At 36.0% G+C, this 27,828-nt stretch overlaps 1 protein-coding gene and 1 long non-coding RNA gene across 6 annotated transcripts in view; both read left to right on the forward strand.

Annotated features, from left to right (window-relative positions):
• SGCZ (sarcoglycan zeta) overlaps nt 1-27,828 on the forward strand; it is a 395,468-nt gene that overhangs the window by 49,517 nt on the left and 318,123 nt on the right. The window contains exon 4 of one of the 3 annotated variants that reach the window (XM_064418068.1): nt 711-752. The exons of the other annotated variants lie outside the window; for them this stretch is intronic. Coding sequence (XP_064274138.1) covers nt 711-752 — 42 coding nt within the window. The remainder of the gene's footprint in view (nt 1-710; nt 753-27,828) is intronic. 3 annotated transcript variants of the gene reach the window in all.
• Nucleotides 16,409-27,828, forward strand: part of LOC135300018 (uncharacterized) — a 60,872-nt gene continuing 49,452 nt past the window's right edge. For all 3 annotated transcript variants that reach the window (XR_010361881.1, XR_010361883.1, XR_010361882.1), the window contains exon 1: nt 16,409-16,474. This is a non-coding gene — a long non-coding RNA (uncharacterized LOC135300018). The remainder of the gene's footprint in view (nt 16,475-27,828) is intronic.

Raw genomic sequence — 27,828 nt, forward strand, 5'->3', positions numbered from 1 at the left:
TCTTCACATTTTGACATAATTGTCTGCAGGCTTCTACATGCAGGTTGAATAAATGTGACAGTTCCTGCTTCTTAAAAGAAATAATCTATCAGTTTGTATAATTGCATTTTTCACAGTTCTGTCAACTGGGAAAGGTCTTTGACTAATAAGTAGTGCTCAGATGTAACTCAAGATGCATTCACCACTAAAACTGGAAACTCTTATCTGAAGAAAGAAAATAAACAGATTATGCAAGAAGGCACTGTGCTTTAATTCGTTAATTAGTTAAAGGAAATAGCCCTGGTTTTGGTGGGGATAGAGTTAATTTCTTCACAGTAGCTGGTACAGTGCTGCATTTTGCATTCATTATGAGAATAACGTTGACAACAAGGATGTTTTGGTTGTGGCTAAAGAGTATTTGCCCTAAGCCAATGACTATGTTATTTTTTTTAATCTCGTGTTCTGCCATTGAGGATGTGCACAAAAAAGCTGAGGGGGGAGCATAGCATGGACAGGTGACCTGAACTGGCCAAAGGGATATTCCACAACATGCCCAGTGTATAAACAAGGGAGTTACCTGAAAGAGGGATGGGCTTTGGCATTGGTCAGTGAGTGATTAGCAATTGTAGTGTGGATCACTTCCTTTCTTGGGTTTTATTTATTATTATTGTTATTACTATTATTATAATATTTTACTTTGTTGCAACTATTAAACTTTTCTTTATTTACAGGCTTTACTTCTGGTTTTCCTCCTTATTCCACTTGATGGGGGGGTGAGTGTGGGCTGCATGGTGCTTAGTTGACATTTGGGCTTAAATTATGACATAAGCAAAAGAAAGAGTCTTTGTTTTTGCAGTGACCAGTCTGACAGCATTGCAACAAATTTAGATTTTCAGCTTCTGCTTATTGCATTGCTATTGCTGAAAGATATATAGTTTGCTTTTTGTTGGAATAATACTCCTTTCTTTGTAGAAGAGAAAAATGAAATCACAAATTCCATCTATAAATAGACTATGAAAACTGGAAACTCTTCCCTCCAATGTGTCCCTGTGGGAAGATGAAAGATTAGTCTTTTGAGAAGCTGACATTATATATATATCAAAAGAATAAATGTCTCATTATCATTTTTGTATGGCTGCAATATATTGATTTTTTTTCTCTAATCAAACTTGAATAATAGATGCTTTCTGGAAGTTAAAGATGAAAATTTGTTTTTGTGGGAAAACTACCAATACTTGCCTGTGACTGAAGTCATAGGCAAGTTCCTAGGAGTGTAAGGTCTGAATTTTGCGTTCCTGGTTTTTCTTTATCCTGAGGGTCACAATCCTAACTTCTTAAGGAGAAATTTCCTTACACATTTAGGTCACATACCAGTGTGCTTGATGCTCTCTAAATGACTGTTGCTATGACTTCTGGTCAAAGAGAAGCAGTATAATTGCTGGTGATGTAGATGCCAGTTATAGTGCTCCTGCAGAGAGGTCTGAGGAGGGGAACCACTGCAATACCCAGATGAAGTCGAAATAGTGGAATCAAAGGATGCCATAATTGCCTAGGGAAAGATTGACAAACTAGACAACTATTTCAGAACTAACACTGTTCTCTGTAATTGTTGTATTGAATCTGATTAGTCTGACATATTGGGAAAATATATGTCAAATCAAATCTGCATAGTCCTTTGATGTTGGAATAAATGATAGTGCTACTGTGGTTGTCTTTGTCAGAGGTACTCTTATTAAAGAAGAAAAGAGATGTGGATGTGTGTGCTAACTGCCTCCTGTGTTAGGGCCCAGCTTTAGCATGACCAAGATCATGTGCTAGACAAAGAATTGTGCTCACTTACAACTGTTCTGTCCTGATTACAATTGCATCTCAGTCATGGCAAAACCAATACTGAACATAAATGGCTACAGTCACACTCCTGCAGCTGAGAGTACTCAAGATGATTCATGTGATTCTTCCAGAATCAGCTACATAAAAAAATAAACTTAAGTTTTAGCTAGACATTTCTTGGAAATAAATTAAGCTGGAAAACTTTGCATTGTGAGAAGAAAAATGTGATAGGAAGTTTAAATTTTCTGAAACTGTGTTGAGAAGAACAACAACTATTTATGGTAATGGAAAAAATAGGTTTTTTACTTTAGCAAATTTCATTAACTGGTTGGGTTGTAGTATATGTGCTCATACAAACTGATTTTGGAACTCAGAAGCTCTTTTATGAAATAAGACCTCATGAATTTACAATATTATATACTGTAACTGGCTACTCCATAGATCACAAAAGCAACAAATGACTGGGGACTGCCTTGTGTGTTAAAATTTTAAGCAGACCAGTGATATAAATTCTTCCAGAATTACTTTTGATGACTTATTTTCAATATCTTGAATATGTTGGGATTCAGAAGTCTCATTTAACTTAACCACGTAATATGTGTCTTCATCCTCAGGTAGTGAAGTAAGCCAGCAAGGGCAAGACAGGTGCTTGTTTATCCAGAGAAATATAACATGTATGTTTCTGAATACACTGAGCTTAGTTACCTAATACACAGAAATACCATTGTGAACTATACCATATAGTTCACAATTAAAATTATTCCATTAAATTACCACCGAAATGGCCTTGATGATTCTCAGAAGTCTAGAAATGGACCATGCATTTAAAAACGTACGCCATTATAAGCAATTTTCTCTTTTATTTCATTTATGAAATATGTTGGATTTGTTTATTAAAATCATAGAATGGTTTGTATTGGAAGTAATCTTTAAAGGTCATCTAATTCAGTCCCCCTGCAATGAGCAGGGACATCTGGAATTAGATCAGGTTGACCTAAGAGTCCTGTCCAACCTGAGCTTGAATATTTCCATAGATTGAGCACATACAACCATTCTGGGCAACCTGCTGCTGCGTCTCTCCACCTTCACAGTAAACAATTTCTTCCTTACAGTCTGATTCTACCTTCTTTTACTTTAAAAGCCATTGCCTCATGTCCTATTACAACAAGGCCTACTAAAAAGTCTATTTCTGTGTTTTGTACGAGCCCCCTTTAAGTACTGAAAGGCCTTAGAATGGTCTCCTGAGAGCCTTCTCTTCTCCAGGGTGAACAAACCCAAATCAGTCAGGCTTTCCTTGTAGCAGAGGTGCTCCATCCCTCTGATTGTCGTTGTGGCCTGCTCTGGACTTGCTCCAGCAGGTCCATGTCCTTCCTTGCATTGTGGCCTCAGAGTTGGATGCAGTATTCCAGGTGGGGTCTCACCAGAGCAGAGGGGCAGAATCCCCTCCCTCCCCTGCTGCCCACGCTGCTCTGGATGCAGCCCAGGACACATTTGGCTCTCTGGGCTGTGAGTGCCCATGGCTGGGTTATGTCCAGCCTCTCACCCACCAGCACCCCCAAGTCCCTCCCTGCAGGGCTGCTCTGGATCTGTTCATCCCCAGCCTGTGTTGGTAGGGGTGGTTGTCCCGACCCAGTTGCAGCACCTTGTACTTGGTCTTGTTAAACATTAGGAGATTCCCATCTGCCCACTTCTCATGCTTCTCCAGGTCCCACAGGAATCCCATCCTCCAAGTGTGTCAACCCCACCACTCAGCTCAGAAATATACAGAGATAAAAATGAGAGTTGATTATTTTATAATCTTAAGGTTTAAATAACTTCTTTGGTGAAATAGAACAGAAAATATTTCCTGCATTTATTTCCTTTGCAATGATTTTTTCATTATTTCTGAATTTCACAGAGAAATGTTATGTGTAAAATGATTATTCCACAGCTCCCATCCACCCTATTGAATACTGAAATACCAGCATTAAGAACTCTTTAAAATGATAATTACTTCACCATGTTAAAGTGCATGAAATTCATATCCTTTTCCAGGATATGGGAAAATAATCCTGTTTAAGATAATGCATGATATTACATTTCTCCAAGCATGTGCTGATACTGAATTGTATAAGCAGTAAATGTTTATACACTTGGAAACTTAACTTGAAGATAGTTGCAAGTTGTTAAATTAGGATATGCTAAGGATACTGTACTTCTCCCAACCTTATTTCCTGTCCAGAGACTTTTTTGTCCAGGTGCTGTATCCTCCATTGAGGGCAGAAACTCTTTTCTGTCTGATAATGCAGCACATATGCAAAAGGGATTCCAACATTTTTCCAAACTACCAGGTATTAAAGACAATACAATTATTGAAAATAGACTTTTGAAATATGTATTGCTTGATTTTCTCAGAACTAGTTTTTCTTATGAAGCTGAAAAGTTATGTTCAGAGCACAGTTTTGGAGTAGATAAAGGGGACGTTCATTTGGTATTTTAATATTATCCAAACTGGAGTGATGTATTTCTGCACTTGTAACATTCTGAATCTCTCTTTTGAGGTGAAGTTGCTCTAAGAAAACTTTTGTTTATACCAAAATATTTTTTTTTATTTTAAACTGTATAGTACATAAAAATGAGGGCATGTAATAAATTAATAATAACATATAATATTTCTTGAAACATCATCCTATTTTTTTATAGCTAGTATTTCTACAACAATATTTTGTCACTGGTTTAGCCCAACATTTATTAGATTAATCAGATTAATAGATCTAGTAGATCTAAGTGGTGATCAAGAAGAATTTATTAACTTTTTGTATTCATGTGTATGTCTTTTGAAATTTGCTACTCTGAGAAGCAATAAGAATACGCACCCAAGAAAGAGTCTAAAAAAATCTTTAGCAAGCTAGAGATAGTCTCTGTCTGCCTGTTATAAACCAAAGATTGACATAAATTTCAAATTCAATATCACTTTCATAAATGTGGCCACCATAATTGTGCTGCCTGCCTGAATTATTTTTAAAGCACATTACTACTTAAATGGCAGATAAATGCAACTTTTCCTTGTTACACTAGTGAATTTTAGCAAATAATTTCTTCAAGTATTTTCACTTGAAAAAGCTACAGATTCATTAGGGCAGACTGAGAAAAAACATTGTTCTTTTCCATGCAGCTCTTTCCTTGTGTGAAATAGTTTTGCTCTCTTGCTGAGCCCAAATGATGGTTGAAAAATGCAGAGAAGCAAATTAACTAAAAATAGTAGGACAGAACAGTGCAGGAGCAAATAAGAGGGAAGAAAGAGACTAAGGGAAGAAAAATGTAAAGAAACACAAAAAGATGGAACGACTGTACTAAAAACATAAATGTCAAGAGGAAAAGAGAAAATAACTAATACAGGAAAGAGTGAAATCAAATGATAATTTATTAGATTTCTTTAACTGCTGTTACATTTAGTTTGAAATATTTTCTTGTAACATTAATTCTCTTATAGGTTTTAATTTTGTTTAATAAACAATACAAATAAGTGTAAAACATTAATCGTTAGAACAAATATTATCAAATTTATAAAAATGTATTTATAAAAAATATTCCACTTTTCAGATAAAGTAATTTATTTAAACTTGATGTCATTGTATCACTGGGATTTAGATATGTATGATAGTTATGTGTTCATAGCAAACCAAAGATTAAAATAATGTTGTTGTATCAAGTAAAATATAGGTCAAGTTAAATGAAAAAAAACCCCACCTTCTAAAAGGAAGAGGATATGTCTAATCTGGTGCATGTGAGGAAACAGGTATTTGCATTATGCATCAGGTGACTGGCACTATCTTGTTTCTTAGACCATGATAAATTTATATCTTCAAAATTATACTGATCAGCTATTTCTGTTTTTCACAAAATGGTATGGGCTTAGGATATTGTTCTTCTTGTTGGACTGAAAGTCACTTTCTGATTTCTGTGCCTGCTTTGTTTATCTTTTATGTGTACTGTGAAATACTGTGCAAATATTTGCTCTTCAAGTCCTTTCCTTCATTGTGAATTTATTTATGCTGTCCTGGTTTAACCCCAGCCTGCAACTGAGCGCCACAGATCCACTTGCTGAATCCCCCTTATGGGATGAGGGGAAGAATTAGAAGGGAAAAATAAGAAAACTCCTAGGCTGAGATAAAGATAGTCTATAGGGAAGAAGTCTAAAGAAGTCTAATGAGGAAGGCAAAAATGTGTACACAAGCAAAAAAAACAAGGAATTTGATTTCCCCTTCCAGTGGGCAGTCAGATGTTCAGCCATTCCCAGGGAAGCAGGGCTCATTACACATAAGGGCGACTTGGGAAGACAAATGACATGGCTCCAAATGCCCTCCTCACCTTTGTCCTTCTTCCCCTCACATCATACACTCAGTATGGTATCATATGGTCTGAAATATCCCTTGGGTCAGTTTGGGTCAGCAGTGCTGGCTGTTTCCCCTCCCAACTCACTGTACACCCCAAGGCCCCTCACTGGAGGGGTGGGTTAGGAACAGAAAAGGCATTGATGCTGTGTAAGCGCTGCTCAGAAATAACAGAAATATCTCTGAATTATCAGCACGGTTTTCAGCACAAAACCAAAACATCACTGCATACCAGCTACTGTCAAAAAAAATTAGCTCTGCCCTAGCAAAGACTAGCAGTGGTGTAGAACTTAAAATCAAGTAGATCAATTCAGCAGCTTTCCCTGACTGTACTCCCTGCAACAGACTGTGTACTGAGGATAAACAAAATGGAAGGTCATCAGCTGATATGAAAATACACAAATGTACTTTTGAATTCTTAATTTAGGCAGATGCAATCTATGCTATAAATTCTGAAATATCTAGTAAAGCTGGCAGGCTTATCAGTTGGCAAGGAAATCAGTCTGGTTGTCATTGGTTTCAGCACACTTTCTTGTGAGCTGGGAGAGTGTTGAGATTTTCTCCAAGGACATGAAAAGCAAGCTTAAAAGAGGGAAAGTAGAGTGCTATGGTTGAAATATGAAGAGTTGTAGATAAGTATTTGAAGGGTGAAAAGAAGGGCACCAATATCACATATTTCTACAACTCAACCTATTCATTTTTCTTCTTTTCTTTTTCTTTCTTCATTTTCAGAAAAGAAAACTTGTTAAGAGTGGTAGTTTCTAAATAGCTGATTACACAACTTGCTTAGGATTGTGTAAACTAACTAATGTTTTAACTGATTTTTCTCACAGAAGTTGTACATTTGCTAAGTAAGTACAGGGGGAGAGCAGAATAGTCTACATAGTGATGTATTGCATTGATTCTACTTACATCATATCATGTTTTAGCATGCAATCTGGCTGCACCTGTCCTTTTGGAGTATTGTTTTAGTGTGCCTAGTTATAGGAATATGATTCTAATTCACCAGCTGTGCAGTGAAGACACCAGTTGGTCCATCTGCAGCATTCATGCTGCACCAAATGGGTAAAAGGTAAAATCCTTTCTGCTTGGGAAGTTGTGAGATGGTTTCTGGGGCACAGCTGAAGTAGCTGCTGATTCTTTTACAAGTTGGTTCCAAGAAGCTCCACCAACTGCCTCTGACTGAACTGCTTTAGTCACAGCTAAACCTGACCCACAACCATCTTTCCTCCCACTTTGATCAAACAGAAGAAGAAACACAACTCAAAAGCCTTATGCAATTTATCCTGCAGATATTACTGAAATACCAAGTTGTCTTTGTGAGGACATGAGAAATGGAGGCTGCAGAAGGAAGGGGAATTTTCAAAAAGGTTAGAAGTTTATTTACATAGAGATCCCATCTTTTTTGAGCATTGAGGCTCACGAGAATTGTGGGAAGCCTGCTTGAAGGGAAAAGTGAGAGAGGCAAATGTAGCCTTTTACTCCAGCAGCTGTAAGAGCTGTACTGAACAGAGAGCAGAACTGTGGGCTTGCTATAAGCAGCTGTAAGTCTTACAACTAATATGCTTCCCTTTTACTTCCAATTTTGGGGTATTTTTTTTTTCTCTCTGTTTTACCTTCTACTAAGAGGGCATCTTGCTCTTCGTCGAACTGTGATAAAATGGTGTGGGTCAAATAAGAAGCTGATGGAGAAGACCTGGCCCAAGAGTAGCCAATGTTCTGGCCTTTGCATGTATTAGAACAGCTTCACATTTCGATGTGTAATTGGAAAATGCTTATGCAACCATTTTGGCAGAAATGCTTAAGAGAAACAAAGATTTCTAGAACTGCACAATTTGCAGAAAATAACTTTATGCCCTTGTTATTGCCTGGAAACATGGATTTTTCAAAGCAAAAGCTACAAGGATGAAAGAGAATAGAAAATGAAAGGAGCATGCATTCCTCTAGCAAAAAAACATCCCTTAAATTTCTGTAGTGATTATTTACACACTTTGGCATTTGAAAACTTGAATATTTTTTACTCATGTTGTCGAAAATTGGATTTTGCATTTAAAAAAGGATAGAAGGCAATGATAATGTTATGAGATGAAAGCAATAAAACAAAGAAACCCATGAAAGATTGGCTATGCTTGGCATAAAATAATTGTCTCTAGTGGCAAGAGGAATACATGTACAGCTTGTAGAAACTATAAAAGCTCTTGAGTATTATTGAAAAGACAGGAATTACATATAAATCAAGCTATACCTTCTAAAAATAAAAAAATACCATCCTAATGCTTGAGTGCTGAGTACATTACTTAGTGGTAGCTGTACAATGTTATTTAAAATAAAAAATAAATATTATGTCTTCGTTCTGTGTTTTTGGTGGAAAATAAAAGATTCTTAATAAAACAGAAGAGTCAGTTTTACAAGAAGGTAACCTGAACTTAAATCTTGTGAGATTTTATTACTTCTCAGAAAGTAAGAATGTTATAATTGCCTTTCAAGACTTTAAGTACAATATGCTCTATCATAACATACTTTGAAATAATTTATAGGAAATAGTCCTCACTGCTGTATTTGAATATAAAATAAGAATTACTTCTCCTATTTTTTTTCTTGATCTCACAATGTAGAGCAATATGTAAACTGGTAGGAGAAAAAGCTTTTTTTGCAAAAATGAAGTGATCAAGAAAGATGTTAGAAGTAGTTTTTCTTCCTTTCCTCCATTTAAATCTTGAATTAAAGCTAATGAAACAATGAAAGAACCACACAATTATGAGGTAAAATAATTAAACTCGAATTCTATAAATTTAATTTTCTTACATTGCCAAAAGAGATAGCTGATGGGGTTTTGGTTGTTTTTTTTTTGTTTTTTTTTTGTGTTTTTTTTGTGGTTTTTTTGGTTTTGTTTTTTTTTAGGAAAATTTATTATAAAAAGGTGTTTAATTATGAAAGTCACATGATACAGAATCAAATTTTTCCTTAGCATATTTTTTTTATTTAATCAATCTGGTTCTAGGTGCTTAAATTAATCTGGATTAAAACAATGTGACTTAAATGAAAAGCTAAATCACTTTTACTTTCAATTGCCTACAAGTACTATGAAAAATTGAATATATGTAGATTTTGGAGCTTACTTTATATTGCATTATATTGCAATTAAGAGTATGGACATGATAGTTTATGTTTAACTTTTATTTGATGCACATTATAATGACTTATTTTCAGAATGCAACTTTATTATCCTAAGTTTACAGTTATGATTTTCCTACGTTTCATTCAGTAGCATTAGGTGTATTTTCTGCTTTATTGCTTATTTGAAAATATTTCACAGAGAGTACTTAGTGAATAATCAAAGTTGGCCTCAAAGCTTAAAAAAGATCCTTGAAAATAGGCAAGTTTCTGATCAGATCAGGTCAGGTAAGGAGTTGATTTAATTCTGGTGAACTAATGTCTGAAACTGCAAACCCTAGGAAAAACCACTGATTTGTACCCTTTTAGGCTTTTGCATCTAAGTGTTGTTTCAGTGAACAGATAAGGAAAGAAAGAGTACTTGCCGCATTTGGTCATCTGACCATTTATACTTAGCAAATTTTCCGTGTGGGGTTGAGGACAGCTGGTAACCAGAGAATATTTTCTTTCAATTCTGGGCACATGTAATTTTGATAACACTGAATGTTTGTGCCTCTGGGCATATATGATTTACCTTCTGCATGTACCTTCTGCTCCAACCCACTGCCTGCTACTGACACCCATTCAGTTTAAGAGTTTGCCTGAGTAGTTATAACAAACTTTCCACTCCCCTGACTGTGCTTAAACACACTCAGTGGTGTAAATGGATGAGTAGCACCCATCCCTCAAGAGGCTGAGGCTGCAGTAAGCCTTTAGGTGTTTGCAGAGCAATGCCACAGAATCTTTGGGCTGGGCACATCTCCACTCACTGCAGACAAACAAAGGGATGAGACAGATGCGGAGGTCATGTTTTCTCCCATTCACCATTTCAAACTAATAAAGAGTCACAGTTTTGTCTCCTAAAACCTAGGCTGAATGAGAACAATTTCTTTGTACTGTGCCAGATTTTCAAGACAATCATAAGAACAATGTTGAAAGTTTATGAAGGGTCAAGTTGACAGTATAAGCCTTTTTATAAATAAATTGATTCCATTAAAGCAAAAATAGAGTTTCAAAATATGGCAGAAAATGTCTAAAAATTTTGTACTGAAATTCATTGATTTTATGCATAAAAGCAGTCAAATGATTTATTTCAGTTGTGACAGAAAGAGATCCATGGAACAGGTAAAGGGTATTGCCAATTTAGAATAAAATCTCGGAGGTTACAGAGCAAATATGTTCTTCAACCACAAGAAAAGAGTAACAATATCTCCTGTGTTTAACATAGGAAGTGCTCACCAAGGGAAACCAGGTTGTGACTCCATTGCTCTCTGGAGCTATTCCTACAGCTTGCTTGCAGAAGAATAGGAATTCGTACATTGAAGGACCCTGCAAACCTTTCTGCCCCTCACCCTTCCTCGTCCTTATTTCCTCCCCTTTTAACAAGAATGCTGTGGTTGCTAAAGGCAAACAACAGATCTTAGCTACATACAGCTCATTATTGAGAAGAAAATCTCTAGAAATATGCTATGGGCTGCAAAATGTATAAAGATCACTCCCATATTTGGCTATTATGCCATATTGATATGAAACAGGAATTAATTGAAAAAATAAATTATTTTTGCTATTATAGTTCTTCAAAGATGTTATCTCCATCTTTTAGCACATTCTATAAAAAGGCAGTGACACTGATATTATTGACTGGTGTGTCTACTTCTGTAACAAGTATTGTTGCTGTTTTCATAACAACAATAACAATGATTACAAAATAATGTGACAACCTGTCATATCAGGTAATTGATTTCTATAGAGAATTAAATAAAAGAATAACATATATATTATGACATATTAGCATTTCCATCAATCCATGTGGCTTTGGAGAAGTAATGTGCAATATTATTAATAATTTTTGAGCATATTAAATTTTAATTTCAAAGGCTGTCCTCAATGCAAAGAACTAGGCTGTGGAAAGAAGAATAATGAAATACAGTTTTCAGTAATGGTTCAGTTTCTTGCAAATTGTTTTTGTAGAACTTCTATGATAAAACATTAGGATAAATGTAATGCAATTCTCACATCGCCAGTTTTTGAAACCGGTCTATGTGCTAGTTGTTGCTCAAAGATTATACATAATCAAAAATAATTCAGAATTATTTGCCAAATTAATAAAGGCATTAGGTCTACATTCACTTGAAATTTTGAAGGGAGTGCAGTATGCTTTTCCTTACAGCTTTAAATAAACTGCAGAACAGATAACTAGTGGTCCAAATTTTTATGTTCAATGGAACTAAAAAGCAGAGCTACATTTGCACAACACTGACAATAGGGGGGTTTTTTTCTGTTTTTTTTGGGTTGTTTTTTTTTTTTTGGTTTTGTTTTTTTTTCAAAAAGAATATTTATTAACACAATATATTTATCAAATTTGTGGTTGTTTCAGTAAGTTGCTTGATACCATACGGACTCCTCCAGAACACTGGGAAAAAAGTATTTTGTTTTCTAGATAACTTGGAAATTTCCTTTGTTCCTGCCTTATTCCTTGTCTACTCTAAGTTAATTTTCTGACCCCCCATGTCTCCTTTTGGAAAGTCTGCTTCTCATATGGGTAGTTTCAAGGCGCAAAATGAAACCAAGTGATTCAACTTTCCAAAATATTTTTGGCCCTACTTAATGAATCTTTTTTTTCCCTAACTTTGTTTTCAATATACAATGATATTCTTCATTCTTTTAGTCACCAGTTGTTTAAAATGTTCTCTAAAGGTCCCCCAAGCTATTAGGGGAGTATAATGCCCTCCTGCATATTTCTCTGAAATTAATTAAATTTCTATTTCTTTATCAGATAGTAAATAAAGGGATATTTGGCCTTTTAATTTAACAGATATTATTTTACATTTCAGTATGCTGATAAATTATTCAGAATTAAGCCAAATTTCATAAGTTACAAGGAATCTAATAACAATAATAAAGAATGAGTTTTGAAAGCTTGAATTAAATCTTTTGCCTTTTAATCTTCTGAGAGTTGCCTGCATGAGCTTCATTCTGTCATAAGCAAAACAAAGGTTGCTGAAAGGAGAAATGAAGTAGTGGGGGAAAGGAAAGAAATTAAGACTCAGAAAATCATACCATGATGTATTTTCATAGCAATTGAAAGATTTAAAACAATATAGGAACTTATTTGTGAAGAAGATTGTCTTAAAATTTAGTTTGAATTTTCTAAATTCAGTACTTAAAAAATGCAAAATAAGGTAGGTAGCTGGAAAGAAAAAAAAGCCTTTTCACAGTTCAGTTTTTGTACTAACAGATATAGTTACTATATCTATTTAATGCTAACGCATGCTAGTCATATAAGCATACCTGGTAGAATTCTAGCCTAGTGCTGTCTTCTACCAGGTATAAACTATGCTTAAAATCATGCCAAATATAAACTGCAGTAAACATAAATCAACTATTTTCTATTGAATTGTCTCTTACTGTTGTTCAGTACATCTACCCAAAACAACCAATTGTTCATTAAGTAAATTTTACACAACCTTAAGGTATTTTAAAAACTTGAATTGCAGCAGGCCTCAAATACTTTTTTTTTGTATAGAATGGGCAAATTTGGAAGTAACTGACCTTTAAGTGGTAAGACAATTTGTGCTTTAGATGATAATGTTAATGAAATTCCATTGTAATGAGGATAACATAACAACTATACTAATTTGTTTGCAATAAGGAAATTTTGGGCTTGAAAGATTTAAAAGCTAATTACTGAATGCCATAGTGAAACAAATGAAACTCTTCATTTCTATTGTGATAATATCTGAATTGCTACTAAGCATTTCCTCAGAAAAGATACTTTCTAAGTGATTATAGGACTAAATATTCCTATTTAAGCTCCAAATAAGTTTTTGCAGCCACTTATATTTTTAGTGGCACATTGGCCTGGTGCACATCTGTAGAACAACTTCCATGAAGAAAAGGTGAAGTGTTTTTTGGTCAGGATGGGTGATGAAGAAATCAGCCTCTTTTACACAAATGACAAGAATCAGCTGGAGACCTGCCCTGACAGAAAGTGCTCTTGAGTTGTCTGCCTTGTGCAGGTACAGCCTTCTGGTTGACCCTGCAACATCATCATGGATCTCTTGTAGGGTTCTCTCTTGATTAGGGTTGTCCCTTTCCCCCCCCCCCCCCACGAAACACCTTTTAGAAAGTTTTCAAGAGTAAAACCTTTATACAATAACACTTTCAAGAAGTACATGAGCAAATTTTGGTGTTGATGTGATATACAACACAGGGAAGAACGTGGCGTGTAATTTTAATTTTTTTTATTGACCCTCCCTATTTAAATTCTACATAAAAAAAAAAGGAAACAAATATCAGAATCTGAATTTTGTTTCTGCCTTAGTAGTTTAAATTTTAAAATAACCTCAAATTATCTTCAGGGAGATTAACTCACTACCTAGAATTCTGTTATTTTATCAAATCAAACAAGCAAACAGAAGTGTTGCCAGTTAATGCATTTTGTGTTTGTGCCCTTCTTTAAACAGCGGGTATAAGTATTTACCAGGGTACTTTCAGAAGCTAGTATATGCAGGCTTTCATTGGCCAATAAACGATTGATGTGGAAAGCAACGTAAAACTCTAGAGCACATGTGTCTGCTTCAGTTGTAAATGCCTTTTAGCAGTTTATGATGCTGGCATTGTGTCAGGCTCCTAGATTTTGTGAAGCCGTTGGACTAACAGCACTAGAAGGAAGCGTTTTATCTTCCTGGATAGAAACAAACATCAGAAATGTTAGTGGAACATGGGCTTCACAGCCTCCTGAAAGAACAAACTGCACTGCCTCAGCCTCAGTAACTATAAAACCAGGATTGCAATTAGTTGAGCCACTGTCTGCTATCGCACCATGCACAGCAATGTTTTTGGGAGGGTGGCTATAGGAAGGTAATGTACACAACATCATGGCAACAGGGTTATTGTGCAGCATGAATTTAATTAGAGGCCAAATGCAAGTGCTATTTATTTGGATATGGCTAATTTCTTTTGAAAAGGGAAAGAAGAAAGACATCACACACCTCCTCAAAATGTTTGAATCTTGGGCTGTGTGCCTGTGAGGTATCATTCTGGCAGTCAGGCTTTGAAGAAGACTGGCTTCCACAGAAAGGGGACATTGAACAACACAGGATTTCAGAGAGAAATGAACAACAGCGTGTCTCGCTGTGTGTTCTTGATGCAACTCCTTTGGTCTTTTTGCACAGTGATCCACATTGCTTTATTGTTAAGAATAACTCTCGTCCTCAGAGACCCACAGTGACAGTCCCTTCCCTCCCTTCATTGAAGGTAATGGGAAATTTGCCAGTAACCTCAATAGAGACAGAAATAAATCATTTATTCTCTGCTGCTGAAACACATGAAAGCTTGACAAATCTATGAATAGGTAGATTCATCCTCTTCTTAATTTAGAATCTATTTTCAAATATTCAGAATGTATCTTCAATGAGAAAACTTAACTAGACTGTTATTAGAGTCTTGGCCTCTATGAATTACTCTCTCCTGAAGTAAACTATTTTTTTCAGACAACAATAATCAACAGCAGTAGTAATACAAGGTGCGTTATTTATATATTTCTGAAAAGACAGAACTTCCCAAGATGGTCCTACTTTTAATGGCTACCATGAAGTGAAAACCAGAATAACTTCAATCATATCTTATAATCTTACAATCTAACTGTAACATTGAACATGATTATTTCTTAAAGTCTTTCCTTTTTCTCTGGTTAAACATGCAGCTGGCTGATATTTTACCCTCTGTAATTAATAAAATTAGGTTTTGCAGAATATAGGATACAGGAGAGAGTGGAATCCAGCCACAGAAATTCTTTGATAGAAGCCTTCAGAGGAATATTTAGGAATATTTGCATTGCAAGTTTAAATGAATTTTCATGTCAGGTAATCCTTGCAGAGTTGAATTTTATGAAAGAATAAACTTGGTTTGCAACACTCAGAGAAGATTATTAGTTAAACAGCTTTATTTCATTATGTGACTGCTAATTTAATATTCCGTTACAAGCTTGAAAATAGACATTTTTCTGTCATTTCCTTTAAAATCATGCTTGTTTGACTTCTCTACCTTAAAAGGTACAAAAATACTTCAAAGAGCAGTTCTCTGTATGCAGAAACATTTTTTTTTTTTGGCAGCTATAAAGATTTGTTATATTTGGAATATTTCACATTTATTATGTTTTTGCAGAAGGAGTTTTTTCAAAGTTACCATACCACATTACAGAATTGTCACAAAACATGGGAAGTTAGCCAAGACACCATGATGTCTTATAATGGAACTTCCCCTGCTCAAAGCAGGGTCAATTAGAATAGGTTAGGACACATGCTTAGCTAGGGTTTGAATATCCAAAACTCCCTAGATAACCTGTGCTGGTATTTGACCACCCTCACAGGAAAAATATTATATTTTAAGTGAATTTTCTCTATTTTAATTTGTGCCTGTCATCTCTTGTTCTGTCACTGGGGAATGCTGAAAAGAGTCCAGCTTCATCTTTTTTTACCTTTCCCCATCAGATTTTTATTTACATGATGATATCCCCCTGAGCCTTCTCTTCTCCAGACTGAGCACTCCAAGCTTCCTCAACCTGAGCCTCACATGAGAGATGCTTTAGTTCCTTGATCATCTTTTTTCTCTCTTTGTTGGATTTTTCTCCAGTATGTCCAATTACTTCTAGTATCAAGGAGTCCAGCACTGGGCCCAGCACTCCAGGTGTGTCTTACCAGGGCTGAGTAGAGTGCAAGGGCGCCCACTTTGACCTATTAGCAATGCTCAGCAGCCCAGAAAGCTGTTGGCCATGTTTGCTAGAAGGGCGTCTTGCTGCCTTGTGATCCAGCAGGACCACTTTTTTTCCCAAGCATTTTTATTTTCAAGCTTTCCATGCTTTAGTTATATATAGGTAGAAGAAACATAAGAGGAGATACTGATAAGACCAAATTTTCTTTACAAATATGACTTCACTCTTACATTCTTGTGATGACAGAAACAAACCCAAGGGGCAAATTTCAGCATCTGAGTCTAATTAACCTCCTTGAGTTTAATTAATTTCACCAGCTTCAAATGAAGGTGAAATGGGGAGATGTTGTGTTATTTAAAAGCTGTGTAAGGGAGAGAGGCTCTTGGGGTGTGTTGGAGAGCAAAGCAAGGAACTAATTTAGCAGGTGAGATTAAATTACTGTGTTAAAAAGAGCTAAGGTTTTCATGAGATTTTTGTGGTCTGGATTGGTATTTTTTGGTGGGTTTTTTTTTTCTTTTTTAATGAGAAGTAGTTCAATAGTTTCACAAACTATGAAATACAAACTTCTGGTAAGCAAGTTAAAGTGCTCTTAATTTGTCTATGGGGTCTAAATATGTTGAATGATATAAGGACTGGTGAGTAACCTGTCCTTTTTCCCAACCTAACCCATAAGTATGTTATAATTATGTCCCTGAAATTAGAATGTTTATTTACCAACACAACCCTGGACTTTCTTGTACTTGAGATGTTTTTCTTCTCAGTATTACATGTGTATGTTCCCCCTTCCCCCAGCCAGCTCTGTGGTACTCAGCCACTATGAAGCCTGCTGTCTGTACAACTCGTGTATAATTGAGCTATGCAGATGCAGCAGCTGAGTATTTCTTAGAATTGCTGCCTATGTGATTGAGCTGAAATACTGGGTTGTAGTGATTATGCAGATGAATGATGCTTATTGATGCAGGACTCTCCAGTACAAGTGAGGTTTCAAATACCCGAAAATCTCTTTACGTCCCCGTTGCAAGGAACATGTCAGCTTTAGACTCCTGCCCAAAGCAGCTGCAGTGATAGTTACATCTTTCTCTCTAGTGATCTTCAGAGTATCTGACTGTACCTTGCAGCTGCCTCCAGCCTTTTGAGGATTAAACAGCTGGGTAAGATATGGGCATTAGACTTCTACTGAGAGCTGTGAAAGACTAAGTGTTTGTAACTTCTGGTATTTTAGCGGTGTTTGAATCTGCCTGAAGGTAAAGCTTTAGTGTACGGGAGGAATACCAGGTTGTTTGCTGTCAATATTAAAATGCACAAGCTTCTGTTAGAGCATCTACTGTGTATAGGCTTGTTTGGTAAGCTGTCAGCTACTGGTGTTTAAGCAAGCCAAAATTCCTTATAAAGCATTGGTTGTTGCTTTTGGTTTTTCCATAATTGTGTCAGCAGTTGATAGTGAAGAAAATGCCAATTTTTACTAATAGTGGAGGAGGTTTGTGTTTTGTCACTTTAGTTACTTTCTTTCTCTGAGGATGACTTTTCTGTGTCACTCTAAATAATTTTGTTGTTAACATTTAGTTGCTTCTAGATTTAGGTCTTAATTTTTAGGGGAAAAGTCAGCATATCAAAGAGCCTTGGACAACACAAAGAAAATGCTTAGTTCTCTCTGTTGGCTTCCTTATGTAAATGTCTGTATTTAAAGAAAGGCATGACCTGGTTTAGTCTGCAAAACTCACAAAGAAGTGAGCAACATCCCTAACTTGAAGTTCTTGTCTGTTGGAATGATTTCTTTGAATCCCAGGTGGTCTAGAGTGGCTGCTCAATGCTATTGATTGGAGGCAGTTGTTCTCTGTTGTAAGATGATTCAGGCAGCTGTTATACAAACTGCTCTCCTTTTTGTTTTGCCTCCATTCTGTGACCTTAGGTTGTATTAGAAAGTTGGGGGCAAAACAAAAAAATTCATTACCCTGATAAACTGCCTTTTTCTTTAAGCTTAGGTGCTGACAAGACTGTATCAGTTTTCTCTGGTGCTTTTTACTTCTGCTTTTATTCCGTGTCTTTAGGGAAAAAAAAAAGTGGTAGCTAGATAAAGTTATAGGGGAATTGCAGCAGTCAGTGGAGTCTAAACTCTGCCTGTTTGAGTGGATTTTCTTCCTGTTGTTTTTGGGTAAGAAGTTTGTGTGTGTGAGGTGAGTTTTTTAAGGTTTTACTTCAGTAGCTTTAGGTGCAAGCAGCCGTTTAGGAGCAGTCTTTTATCTTCAGGATGTTTTAGCAGTTCAGTGAAAACCAGACATAACTGTCAAATCAGATTTTATTTTTATTATACTACTCAAGAGTAAATGTCTTCACCCGTGAACATCCCCTCCAATTCACTGTGACCATGGGTGTTTCGTTGTTATCTTGATTTGATAAGGGCTATCTGCACTTTGTGTAGCACTTGTTAGAGCAGTTGCTGAAAAGCTGGTGTTTATTTTTAAGTCTTGGATCAGAGAGTGTCAGCATATTGAAGGCAAGAAACCACTTTGCTCTGACAGATGACAGGGCTTTACTCTCACTTTCTTTGCCCACTGGACTGCCGTGGCTCTATTGAGCCCTGCACTCCTGGAAGAGTAACAACAGCAGGAGAAAGGAGGAGGTGTGTAAGAAAGAGGAGTAGGAGAAAGCACAAATGGCCCCTTACTGGTCAAAATGAAATAGCCCTAATCCTAAAGTGCTGCAGACACTTGCCATTCATTCAGCAATGTGTGACAAAAAGTGGATTCTAATTTTATGCTCATGTAAGCCTGTACCCTTAACAGGGAGTTTAGTAAATTGTAGCTAAATGTGTGATCTTGTAAGAAAAAACATGGGATTTTTGTGTGAAATAATAACAAGAGCTATTTTATTTTTTTTAAAGTGACTGTTTGGATAACATTCTTCCCTAGAATAGTAAATTCCAACATAAGGAACTGGTGACATGACAGGAGGCACTAAATGAATTCTAAGTACTATATTTAGGTACTATTTTCTGGATCCAGCTAGCAGCAGTACTTGACTCCTGGCCTTCTGACTTAATGCTTTTTAGACACCCTTATGTGAAATATTGATAGTGAGACATTGGAAACGCAGTTTTAAATACTAATTCAAATATTGTCTTTGTAAGGAAGGTTCTTTTCCATACTTACTGTAAGATTGCAACCTTCTGAATTGTGGAGTACTTGTTTTTGAGACAACAAAATACTTAACTGCTTTTTGCCAGATGGTAGGGATAAGGAAGTCATCAAGAGATGCATTAGAGTGCAGGAAGGTTGGGATGATATTTCAATTAAAATATGTAATGTTTTGGTATAACCTTTATGAGCTGTATGATGTTATTAATTCCAAGCCCCTAACAGGAAAAAAGTTTTGGCTAGTCACTTTTCAAAGAGCTGTTCATGAACTGTTATATTTTAAAAGGATATAGTTTAAAAGGATATATATGTAGTTTATAGGAATGAGATTTCATAATCCGCTGGTAATTGTAACATGGAGTAGTAGAGCTATATTACTGCTTTTTTTGCAATGAAAGCTTGATGCAGATCTGCTAAAATTTGTGGTTTCATTGATAAACCCAGAGTCAAACAAAAGTGACAAAATCCAGGGTACCAGGGCAAACCTGCCTGTAATGCCAAGGTAACAAGGGAGCCTTGGAGTCTTAAGCAATAGCTCTTCTTGATGCTTGCCTGATATATTCCACCCCCCACCCCGGCCGAGTTAGACACAGGAAGAAAATTTCTGTTAGGCATTTGAGTAATGAAAATAGCTACTTGTTCAAATTGTCACAATGATGATATTAGACCTTCACATAAGGGCAAACAGCTTAGCTGCTCTTTACTGAAATCTGAAAGAAAACAAAGGTTTGCAAAAAGGATTAACTTGTGCTGTAGGACACTGGGATAGGAGCAGATGCTGATGTTCTGTGCAGCAGGCCATGCTGGTGCCCAGGCAGCTTTGGTGCCCAGGCTCATCGGTTTCTTGGAAGAAAATAAAAATGACACCTGATACTGTATTTGAATAGTAACAAAATATAACAGTGCTTTATGCCAAACACAATGACAAGTTATAGCACTCCACCAAGTTTTGCATGATCAATGTGCTGCAACGTGACAATTAAAGATCATTTGGATCAAGTAGTAACTGTCATATCCAGCCAGTAGGGAGTGTTTGAGTACCAATTTGGCATATGAGAATATGGCTGCAGTCCATAATGGCTGATGCAGTGGTAGATCCCTCTGTATTTGCAGCTGTACATCATCTGATGATAAAGCAATTCTAGAACCATGACCTAAAAATGTCAAAATATTTCAGGTTGCCACAACAAACTGTTTAAGCATGGAAAAGTGCTGTATTTCTTTCAGTTTATATTGACAATCCATTCAGCAAAATTAGACCATGCTTTTTTATTTCTGTAAGATTTGCACTCCTCTAAAATGAATCCCAGCCCATTTGAAAGCTGATTTTTGATTATCCACAAGAAATTACTTCTACACATACATTACACTTTTTGGCAGAGTGTCAATACACTTATATAGGCATTAATTCAGTCATGTATTTAATCACTTCTGGACTTTAATTTTTTTTCTTAACAGAATAGCAGATAAACTTCTTTTATTGTGGGAATAGTGTCTTGAAGAAAGTGGACTAATATGCCATAAAGGCTTCTCTACACAAATGTTCCAAACAATTTAATTTGAAAACTATACCTTAGAATAAATTTTCATTGGTAGAGAGTCCAGAGAAGAAGCTGTATGTGCTCAAACTTGGTAAAATTATTTGGAGGATAAAGAGACTGTGTTCCAGGAAAAAAAAGATAATGCTGATCCAGAATTTAGAGACTGATTAAATCACACAGGTTCTATTTTTACTTAAACACTGTTTCCAGAGTAGGAGGGAAGGGACAGGTGAATGTTTTAGTCCAGATGCAAAATGTCTGCATAAAACATGTTTACCAAAATGTGTAAATGGTGCCTCTGTAAAGAAAAAGAAACAGTAAGATATACTTTCACTGAAGGAACATCTTCTCTGCTCAGTTAAATCAACAATTACCACCAATACTAAATACAATAGAGTGAAGATAACATGAGCAGCTCATTCTGCTGAGAATTTTACTTGAACACTCTACTATCTGAGATATTTAATTAACTAACTCAATTTGAGACAACAGACATGATTCTAAATGTTCTTGAGTTTTCCCTTCTTAAGAAAGGTTTCATAAGAAGGAACCTTGTTTTATTTCATAAATGTTGTACTGTTTTATTTTTTTAAAGTTTTATCCACTGTTGAATTTCAAAAGATGCCACTTTGCTGAATTGTCTGCATTGGTTTGACATCACCTTTTGTCTTCTGGAGGCTAAGCTAACAGAGGCCTTTCTGGTTTAGCTGGTATTTGGGCTTATGTGTTGCCATTAATTCTCTTTTGTTAAGCTTTGCCATCCCTTTTAAGAGTTCAGGTATCTCCAGTTCTGACAGGTCTGCTTACAGCCTGTTCACAAGCCAGAGGTTTGTTTAATGAAACATATGGGAGCAACCAATACTATAATTATCCAAATAATTGCACTACATATTGCCAGCCGATGTAAGATCAGATGGCCAGTGTGTACTTGAATAATCAAGGCTCCTTTCTCACAGGCTATAGTTGCTGTAGTTAATTTTGTCTTCCTTGGAGGCCAGTGGGTGGTTTGTATAGTTTAATTATAGCTATTCAATTGCTGTTCTATTAATGCTATTGTAAAATTTATTCTTAATCTTAAAATCTTCCTTAAAACATGGCTATCTCATTGCAAACCTCAAGTGTAATTACTGTGGGGTGTTAGTTTACATTTTAATGGAAAAAGGTACACCTATTCTATGTCCTTATTTTATGGATGAAGGGATCTTACAGCAGCAGCCTTTTTCCCCCTCAGTCATTAAAGTGGGATCTTTTTGCTAATGTGACTAAAGTCCTTTATCCTATGGCTACTAGTTTCATTGCCCACTTGAGCAAATAAATCATTCACTTCGGGGAAGAAATTTATCAGAAGAATTTTAAGAAGGTACTTGAAAAATACTACCAAACTGCTGTTTTTTAGAATCATGGGCAAATCAACATTTTGAACAAAAGATGCAGATCATCTGATCATGAAATACCTTCATACCAGGATCATCAAAGAAAGAGTGAGCACAAAATTCTTTCATAAATATTTTCTATCAAAGTATAAACTCCAATGTGCTTTTATGTATAAGCATACTAGATAACACACATGCTCTGCATAAACCAAGTAGTCTAAATTAATGTGGCTGTCTTAAACTCTGTCTACAGTGAGGGAAATCTTAGTTCTAGCTGTCAGTATAATCTTAAATCTGCCTGCAGTTGTGCATAGTACTACACATTGCACGTAGAAGGGAGTACTGCTGTTGCAGTGATGTCTACTCCAGACATGATTTGTGCAGTGATATATATATATGAAGGTTATAATGAAGCCAGCTCTTTTGTTCCTGTGGATTTGTTTACTCTAGATATATTCTAGGCTATAAAACACAGTGGTGCAGTCTAGCCAGTGATTTTTCTGTATTTCTTCTCAGATAAAGCATCTTATGCCATGAGTAAAATGTGACTTGGTATGTTGAATACAGCTGGTATTGAGCCAGTTGAGTTCTTGTTTGTGCAATGAACCAATAAGCATTGTGCATGTGAAACATAAAATGTGTGGTGGAGGGTAATTCTGTTTTAACCACACGTAAGGTCTCTATGTGTGACAGTGCATTCAGGTGAAAACATCCACCTGGCATCCAGGAGTAGATCTGGAATGCAAGCTGTTCTTGGAACCAGAAAGGCAGAATTTCCTCCCAGCAATTGCCTGGCTTTGTACTTATACCTGTTACATATTACAGTTCAATAGCAATATTTTGAAATCTGGGGAGTTACTAGTGATTGCTTTGATGCCCTGGGGCCTCATCAGAAAGAGTCCTATAATTGCATGCACGAGAGTGTCATGGAATGTAATTAAAATGGATGGTTCATTGTCTCAGGCTCCTGGGACTCAAGCTGACAAAACAGCCTATCCAACTGACAGGCAACACTTCACATTTGGAAATATCTTATTTGGTGATATAACCATGTGCTAAAGCTGTGGACTGACATTTCATGCAAGCACTTGACTGGCTGTTTTACTCTGAAGAGTAAAGAAGAAAACTCTGAGTAGCCTCTGAAAAGTACCTGGAAAGGCTTTCAAAACTGCAGTTTTGTTAAAAATTGTGATAATGGATCTATTAATAAGATATTGGAAACATTACTAATTTTTTATTCTAGGAACAGGTAAGGAAATATCGAGGTCATATGCACTTTGGCTTGGAATCAGTTATCCATAATCTAACTTCTCATTTGAAAATAAACATTTAATGCAACAAGGTCAGCACTTTCTACAGGAGGTATCATTATTGGGGAAAAAAACCCCAACAACCTAACCAGCAATAACAAATGTTCCCATCACAAAAATACCCCACAAAAACCAAAACGCAAACCAAAATGTGTTAACAAGGTTTCATTACATCTGCCAAACAATATTTGCCCAATTTCATTGGAGATAAGGAGCCCGCTAACTGGAGCATGCTAGTGAGTTTGCATTGACTCTGAGTGAGTGCACAAAACATTTTTGTTACTGATTCCTAAGATGGGCCACTCTTGAATGTCACCATGCAAATATTGCAATAGGACTAAAACTCCTAATTAGAGAATGCAAAAACTTATAACCCTCAGCAAATGAAAGGACAAGTTAACCTTGCTTGGGATACATAAACATGCATGTCTGTGTGCATAAATATGTATATACCTAGATACCTATGTATTTAGGTCTCTACATATGTTCATCTGGAATAGATGCATGGAAATAGACCACTAGTGATTAAAAGAGGAGGGGGATTTTGTGATGCTCTACCGTGTTCTTTTTTCCTGAGGATGTAATTTATAGTGGGTTAATGGAACAGATACTAGTTCCTGTCAGACTCTTCACAGTCAAGTGTATCCTCATGTTAATTGCCATAATTAAATTATGTAATAATTTAATGAGTTCTAAGACTTCTGCTTGTTTAGGTGTAGAAAGAGGATTAAAGAAGACTCATCAAGAAGATAGTCAATTCAGCAATTATAGGTGGGGCTGACAGCACTGTGCTTCTTTCAGATGGGTGATTTATATCTTTTTAACAATGCTTTGACATTAAGCATTCAGGTTCAGAAAACACAAAATGCCACCCCTGATCAAAGAAATACTGAAAATCCATAGCTTGTACCTGGCACTAATGCTCAATCCATGTTCATTATTGATCTTCTCCAAGAAATCTGCATGTGTTCAAATGCATAAAGGAGAATGCAGTTAACTATTGGGCTGGTTGTCTGCTTCTTTCCTTATGTTCCTTTTACCGTCTCATTCAGAAAAAAATTTACACTGAATTTTGAAATGTACATTTTATGATTTAATTCAAAGCCATTGAATTTTCATTCATTCAAAGTTCGTTTCTATTTTAACTTAAAATTTTATTTTTCTTTACTCTTTGTTCTTATTTTCTTTTCCTTATAATAATTCCTCTCATTATGCAGTTGTCTTATAAGGAAGATGAGGAGAAATATTTCTCTGAATGTGGTACACAATAATATCTTCCCTTTAATTAGTTACTAAAAAATTAGCTGTTTGATACTGAACAATAATTGGATTCACATCAAGCTGAAACTCTGAGGTAATTTCCAAGGAAGTATTCCCTTTCCCGGTCCTTTTCCTCCCATGCCCTCTGATCTCCCACATATCCTAAGAGATTATTTGGTCAGGAGCTTTGACTCCTTTCAGAAATGAAGGAAGCATAGATGTTTGGCGTAACAACCATACTCATTGAATAGTTCATAATTTTTAAAAATTATTAAGCCAAAGTCTTATTCAACATGATTTGAAGAAAATGTTTTCAAATTTGTTTCCTTGTGTTTTTTCACACTAGGGGAAACTTTTGCTTTCTGTGACTAAGTTAAAGGATAGGTAAGGTATCTTTTCCAAAAGGTGTTAATTGAAAGCAAATGCAAACGCTTCTTTTAATTTGAAGTACTATTGCAATAGCTATTCTGGCTGCTTTTTTTTTTTTTCATTTATCAAGTACTTTTTACTTTCACTTGTCAAGTACTTTTTTGCCACACCATCTACTTTCAGGACCACGTGCATTCTGAGGTCATGCATATAATTATAATGATCCTTTACTACTGGCTTTGTTCTGACTGATACAGTCTATGGCATCATAAAATAATTAGCAAGGGGAAGAAGAAAATGCTTTTTCTTCCGCAAGTTTTAAAACAAAAATGAAACCTTTTAACTCATAAAAACAAGTAGTAAGGAAGCATAAAGAGTACTTGAAAAATCCTTATAATACAAGTCATTTTCTGAACGTCTGACTCATGAATTCATTTTTCAGGGATGTAACTCATTAACAACCTCTGTCATGCACTGTAGATGCTATTCCATCTCTAACTGGTAATTGGCTGCTAAGTCATCTTGAGTCAACTCATCTATAGGCAGTTTATCTATCTAGAATTAATAAAAGAACATTTTTCTAAGTACAATAAAACTTTTAATAAAGAACAAGTTATTTATCTTTGAGTTTTATTTCTTTATGCAATAGCTTTTGCACATTCAAGTGATATGAAGGTGAAAGAGGATGAGGACCACCTTGTCTTGACATCTGCACCTTTAATTACATACTATTTGAGTGTATCTTTCTGGCTTGAAAAACCTTTCTGCAGCAGTGATTGAATTATGGGGCCTGCTAAGATACACATTTGTTTCAACTGGGGTTTTTTTGTTGTTTGTGTCAGTAGCTTTTGATCAAACCTGAGGGTACCAAATAATGACATATAAACACAAATTGTTTACCTGACATTCTTGCCCTCCTCTGAGCACCTGGAGAGCCTTATTGTTAAGTGTACTGTTTCAGGATACCAGCTTCACTGCCATTCTTACTTGAAATCCACTGCTGACCTTTCACATGCTGCCTGTACTGTCCAGAGCAGGGTTGCTCTGACTGCAACTCCATGTGAATGCTTAAACCAGCTTAAAAGCCTTCTATTGAAATACAAATTATTTGAGTGTCTCAGTATGTGCATACTGGTGGGAGCCTTAGTGGATTCCTCTGTCAAATTACATTTACTTAATAGCTGTGTTTTTATACCACAGGGAGGTGTGCAGCAGCTGTTCACCTGTAAAGAAGGGTGTTTTCTACTGAATGATGAACTGAGACTCTGTGGTTTTGGGAGGCTTTTCATTTCCTTACAGTTCTGAGTTTCTTACCTTGCAGTTTTCCTCTATTTCAACCTATTTCTCAGTGTGATGTCAGGGGCATGGCTCAACTGTGTTGTATCAATAACACTTAATACAACAACATAGCTGAAGTGTTTTCCTGCCCACACAGCCAGGTGATGTTTGGAGGGTTCCAACGTGCTGCTTGAGGAGGCTTATGTACTTTCTTAAATCCTTTTCACAGTCTTATGAGTACTAGCTTGTAGGCAGATCAGATTCAGTAATCAAGCACCTTTGCCCCTTTGAGTATGTCCCTTTTCTACTATAGTTTCTGCTGCTGAATAATTTCCTGCAAGCTAATAGTATCTGTTCTATATCAGGCTGTTTTAATCCTTTTACCACTGCTCTGGATCTGTGTCATACCCTGGGCAGTCTGGCCCAGCCCAGGATCTCAAGGTACTAATGTACTTGAGTAAACCAGGTCACTTACAGTTCTCAGTAGGCTTTGACTTGGGTAATAAAATATGTTCAAGTTTTTAAGCCAAAGACGAAGCAAATTTAAACTGATCTGTTATTATCATTAAAAACTTGATCTTATACTTTAGTCATAAGGTATTAGCCAGAAAAACAAAAGCTGAAAATAAAGGAATTAGGCTAAGTAATTGAGACTTCCCCATGCCTTTCTTTTATTTTGCTGAACATAACATGTCCACTCTACAATTTTCTTTTTGTTTTCCCCAAGTGGCAGTAGATATTCAAGGACAATTTCCTTAAAATTAGCTGTGGAAAGTGAATGCTATTTAGTTGCTAAGAGGTATATGTTTGTCTCTCTAATGAAAGACCACTTTGGCTGCTCAGTCTAAAAGGCCCCACTTATGGATCTCTGCAGTCACATTTTTACCTATAGATGATAGACTAGCAAAAGCTTTTATACAGCATTACATATCAGTGCAATTGAACTAAAAGCAGTTCTACCAAAACAAAAAATCTAATGTTGTCATTCAGACTTGTGCATTGTTTTAGGAAAACAATGAGTTGGGAATGTTGAAAGAAACAAAAGAGAAAAAAGGCTTCCAGTTAGAAATTTCTGTATGAGCAGACTCCTGTATGTGAAATTTGTTTATGTTGTATGCTATGGTGCAATTTTATTGTCAAAAAGCAGTAAAATGTGTGTGGCAGTTAGGAAAGGGGAAAAAATACAGCTGAAAGAACATCTTGTTACATTTGTTCAAATGAGATTCTCTGCTGCTCATACTTGACTGCTGTGAAAGTCAATTTTTGTTAAAAGTGGTTTTGTGTAATAGGCTTTAGTTTTAATTGAAAGGATGAAGGAGAAAAACCCTGCCTATTCTGTGGAAAACAGGACACTAACTCCACTTTCAGGAGGTAGAAAACTGCTTTCAAGCAGCATAAATTAGTTGTATGCCACTGTATGTATATGTTTGACCTTCTGATGCTGTATATTGTACAACTGCAGTAGTTCATCTGTTTGGCAATGGCTTGTATTCTGAAACTACAGATTTAAGTT

The sequence above is a fragment of the Passer domesticus genome, chromosome 4 (genome assembly GCF_036417665.1).
Source record: "Passer domesticus isolate bPasDom1 chromosome 4, bPasDom1.hap1, whole genome shotgun sequence".
NCBI classification, from domain to species: Eukaryota; Metazoa; Chordata; class Aves; order Passeriformes; family Passeridae; genus Passer; species Passer domesticus.